At 38.5% G+C, this 4,704-nt stretch overlaps 1 protein-coding gene across 1 annotated transcript in view; it reads left to right on the top strand.

The window, feature by feature from the left end:
- Positions 1 to 4,034: 4,034 nt before the first annotated feature.
- The window catches only part of LOC100952472 (60S acidic ribosomal protein P2-like), a 4,192-nt gene continuing 3,522 nt past the window's right edge, over positions 4,035 to 4,704 (top strand). The window contains exon 1 of the mRNA XM_012812301.1: positions 4,035 to 4,218. Coding sequence (XP_012667755.1) covers positions 4,096 to 4,218 — 123 coding nt within the window. The 5' untranslated portion in view covers positions 4,035 to 4,095. The remainder of the gene's footprint in view (positions 4,219 to 4,704) is intronic.

Raw genomic sequence — 4,704 nt, 5'->3', positions numbered from 1 at the left:
GAAAAGTAAAATAAAAAAATAAATGGACAGAAAAATGGAAAGACAGAACAAAAAGTCAAACAAGAGATATGTAGAATATAGAAAGGATATGGTGGAGCTTAAGGAAAGGAGGGAGAAAATCATAGAATGTAAAGATTCAGTGGAAAATATCAAAAAAAGGTTAGACTATGGAGAAGAAAAATCCAGAGCTAGAGGATAAAGTTCTTGAATTAATCCAGGGATTCAAAGAAGCAGAAAAGAAGAGAGAGAAAGCAGAACAGTCACTTAGAGAACTACAAGACTTTATGTCAGAGGTCCTCAAACTTTTTAAACAGGGGGCCAGTTCACTGTCCCTCAGACATTGGAAGGCTGGGCTGCGGGCCCCAGGACAAGTCAGCTGCTAAGCAGGACAGGTAACAGTGGCAAAAACACCCTGTAGGCCAGATAAATGTCTCTGGTGGGCTGCATGTGGCCCATGGGCCATAGTTTGAGGATACCTGCTAGGGATCCCAGAAGGGGAAAAAGATTGTTCCCCTCAAAGTGGAAGCCCTACTGGAGACTATCATAAATGAAAACTTCTCAAGTTTTACTAAAGATACCAACACACTCCTTTTAGATGGATATCGAACCACAGGTCATCTCAACTAAAACAGCGATTCTCCAAGACACATTGTAATGAACATGTCCAAAGTCAAGACAAGAGAAAATTCTGCAAACAGCCAGGAGTAAGCACCAACTGACCTACAGAGGCAGAGCCATTAGGATGACAGCAGAATTTTCATCTGAAACCTTCCAAGCCAAAGAGCATAGTCATCCACCTTCAACATTCTTAAACAAAAAAATTTTCAGTCCAATATTCTGTATCCTGTTAAACTAAGCTTCAATATTAATGGAGTAATCAAATCTTTGCAGATATGCAAACACTAAAGAAATTCACATAACAAGACCAGCTCTATAGGAAATACTTAGACCTGTTCTCAACATTGACCGCTACAATGGACCACTAGAAAAGTTAACACCCAGAAGCTAAAAATAAAATTTAACTTGTACAATGGTACAAAGTATAAAACTACACAATGGACTTTCACAAAATAAGATGAATAGAACGCCACCAAGCTTATCAATTCTCTCAATAAATGTCAATGGACTTAATTCACCACTGAAGAGGCACAGGCAGGCTGATTGGATAAAAAAAAGCACAAGCCATCCATATGTTATCTCCAGGAGACACATTCATATGTTATCTCCAGGAGATGGACAAATTAAGATTCAGGGTGAGGGGTTGGAAAACAGTATAGCAAGTAAATGGAAATCAGAAGAAAGGAGGGGTTGCAATCTTCTTTTCAGATACAAGTGGATTTAAAGCAACTACAGTTCAGAAAGACAAAGACAGACACTTCATACCAGTCAAGAGAACAACACAAAAAAATTTTCAATTTTAAATATTTATGCACCCAACTTAAATGCTCCCAGATTTGTGAAACAATCCTTGATGGGTCTGAGCAATATGATATCCTATAACACCATAATAGCCAGGGACTTTAACACGTCTTGGACAGAACCAGACAGATCCTCTAAAGAGAAACTAGTTAAAGATACAAAGGAGTTAAATGTGACCCTAGAACAAATGTGATTAATAGACATTAATGGACACACCATCCCAAAGCTAAAGGATATATATTTTTTCTCATCAGCCCAAGGAACATACTTCAAAATATACCACATCCTAGGGTAAAAACCAAACATCACCAGAATTAAAGGAATAGAAATTATACTTTGTATCTTCTCAGACTATAAGGCAATAAAGGTGGAACTCAACTCCAACAAAAATGTTCATTCCCACAAAAGGTCATGGAAATTATAAAACCTTATGAATGAGAGGGTTTAGGAGGAGAAAAAAGAGGAATTATTAAATACCTCAAACATAACAACAATGAACATACAATTTACTAAAACCTGTGGGAGACAGTGAAAGCAGTCTTAAGAAAAAAATTTATTGCAATAGATGCCTAAATGCAAAAAACAGAAACAGAGAGCATAAGCAAACTCATAAACCATCTTATGGAATTGGATAAAGACTAACAATCTAATCCCAAACCTGGCAGAAGAAAAGAAATAACTAAAATTAAATCAAACATTAGTGAAATTGAAAATAAAAGAATCATTCAGAAAATTAACAAAACAAAATGTTAGTGTTTTGAAAAAATAAATAAAGTCAATAAACTTTTGACGAGATTAACTGGAAACAGACAAGTAAATTTCTAATAATCTCAATCAGAAATGATAAGGGGGAAATAACAACAGATGCCCCAGAGATACAAGAGATTATCTTTGAATACTACAAGAAGCTCTGTACCCAGAGATTTGACAATGTGAAGGAAATGGATCAATATCTGGAATTGTACCCTCTTCCTAGATTTAACCAATAGATCTCCTTAACAGACCTATTTCAAGCACTGAGATCAAAGAAACTATAAAAAATCTCCCAATAACAAAAATGCCCTGGTCCAGTTTGCTTCACACCAAAATACTGTCAAACCACCAAAGAAGACCTTATACCCATACCCATGCTGCAGAAATTATTCCAAAATATTGAGAAGGAAGAAATCTTCCCTGACACATTCTATGAAGCAAATATCACCCTGATACCAAAAACCAGGAAAAGAGCCATGTAAAATGGAGAACTTCAGACCAATTTTACTAATGAATATACATGCAAAAATTCTCAATAAAATCCTAGCCAATAGATTATAGCTGCACCTTAAGAAAATCATTCATCACAATCAAGTAGATTTCATCCCAGGGATACAAGCCTGGTTTAACATATGCAAGTCCATAAATGTAATATACCATATTAACAGAAGCAAAAAGAAAAAAGACCATATGAACCTCTCAATAGATGCAAAAAAGTCATTCAATAAAATTCAGTATCCTTTTCTAATTAGAACACTTAAGAATATAGGCATAGATGGCACATTTCTTAAACTTATCAAAGCCATCTCTGACAAACCCACAGCTAATATTATACTGAATGGAGTAAAACTGAAAGCTTTTCCACTTAGAACTGGATAGCCAGACCAGGCTGTCCTCTATCCCACTACTATTCAACATAGTGCTGGAAGTTCTAGCCAATACAATCAGGCAAGAGAAGGAAATGAAGAGCATCAAATGAGGGAAGAGGAGGTCAAATTCTTGCTCTTTGCTGATGATAATACTTAGAGAACCCCAAAGACTCAACCACAAGACTCCTGGAAGTGATCAAAAAATATAGTAATGTCTCGGTATATAGAATCAATGTCCACAAATCAGTAGCCTTTGTATATGGCAATAGCAGACAAGTTCAGAAGCTATTCAAGGACACAATTCCCTTCATAGTACCTTCAAAAAAAATGAAATACCTAGCAATATACCTAAGAAAAGAGGCAAAGGATCTCTACAAAGAAGATTATGGAACCCTAAGAAAAGAAGTAGCAAAAGATATTGAATGGAATAACATACCATGCTCATGGCTGGGAAGAGTCAACATTTTTAAAATGTCTATACTTCCCAAAGCAATCTACAGATTCAATGAAATTCTCACTAAAATATCAACATCATATTTTCAAGATTTGGAAAAAATATTCTTCATTTTGTGTGGAACCAGAAAAAAAACCTGTACAGCCAAGGCAATTCTTAGTAATAAAAACAAAGCCAGGGTCATCATCCTACCAGATTTTAGGGTATATTACAAGGTCATAGTGATCAAAACAGCATGGTATTTGCACAAAAATAGAGACATTGACATTTGGAAACAATGAGATGAAACTAACAACTTACACCCAACTGATCTTTGATAAACCAAAGAAGAACATACACTGGGGAAAAGAATCCCTATTCAATAAATGGTGCTAAGATAACTGGATAACCACATGTAAAAGACTGAAACTGGACCCCACATTTCACTACTTATAAAGATTAATTCAAGATGGATAAAAAATTTAAATCTAAGTCATGAAACAATAAAAACCCTTAAAGAAAACATGGGGAAAACAGTTGAAGATATCAGCCTGGGGCTTTCCCTTCCAGACGCCGCCGAGGTCGCACGCGTGAGGCCTGTCCGCCGCTGATAACCTCAGGATGCGCTACGTCGCCTCCTACCTGCTGGCCGCTCTCGGGGGCAACGCCTCCCCCAGCGCCAAGGACATCAAGAAGATTCTAGACAGCGTCGGCATCGAGGCGGATGACGACCGGCTCAACAAGGTAACTGCCCTTGAGGGCCCGCAGGCGGCCTGCTCCGACCTCACTCGCGGTCCCCGCACGGCCGGGGTGGTTAACGTGCGGCGGGTGGGGGGCGGTCTACGCCCGTCCATGGGGCTCCAAACAGCAGGTAGGAGGCAGAGCCCGGAGGATTAATGCAGGCGAATGTATAACGTGAAACAAGTAAAAGGGCCGGGTAAGTTGGCTCACGCCTATAATCTTTGTATTCTAGGAGGCCGAGGCGGTGTTGAGCTCAGGTGTTGGAGACAAGCCTTGAGCCACCTACCTTATCTCTACTAAAAATTGAAAAAATAGCCAAGCGTTGTGGTGGGCGCCTGTAGTCCTAGCTACTCTGGAGGCTGACACAAAGAGAGTCGCTTGAGCCCGGGAGTTTGAGGTTGCTGTGAGATATGACGCTACGGCACTCTATCCAGATTATACAGGTTACAGAGTGAAACTCTACCTCCAAAAAAAAAAAAAAAAAAAAAA

Source organism: Otolemur garnettii, unplaced genomic scaffold (assembly GCF_000181295.1).
Source record: "Otolemur garnettii isolate 467f Iridium unplaced genomic scaffold, OtoGar3 scaffold00200, whole genome shotgun sequence".
NCBI classification, from domain to species: domain Eukaryota; kingdom Metazoa; phylum Chordata; class Mammalia; order Primates; family Galagidae; genus Otolemur; species Otolemur garnettii.
Note: the sequence above shows the minus strand (reverse complement) of the source record. Positions and strands in the feature narration are given on the sequence as shown.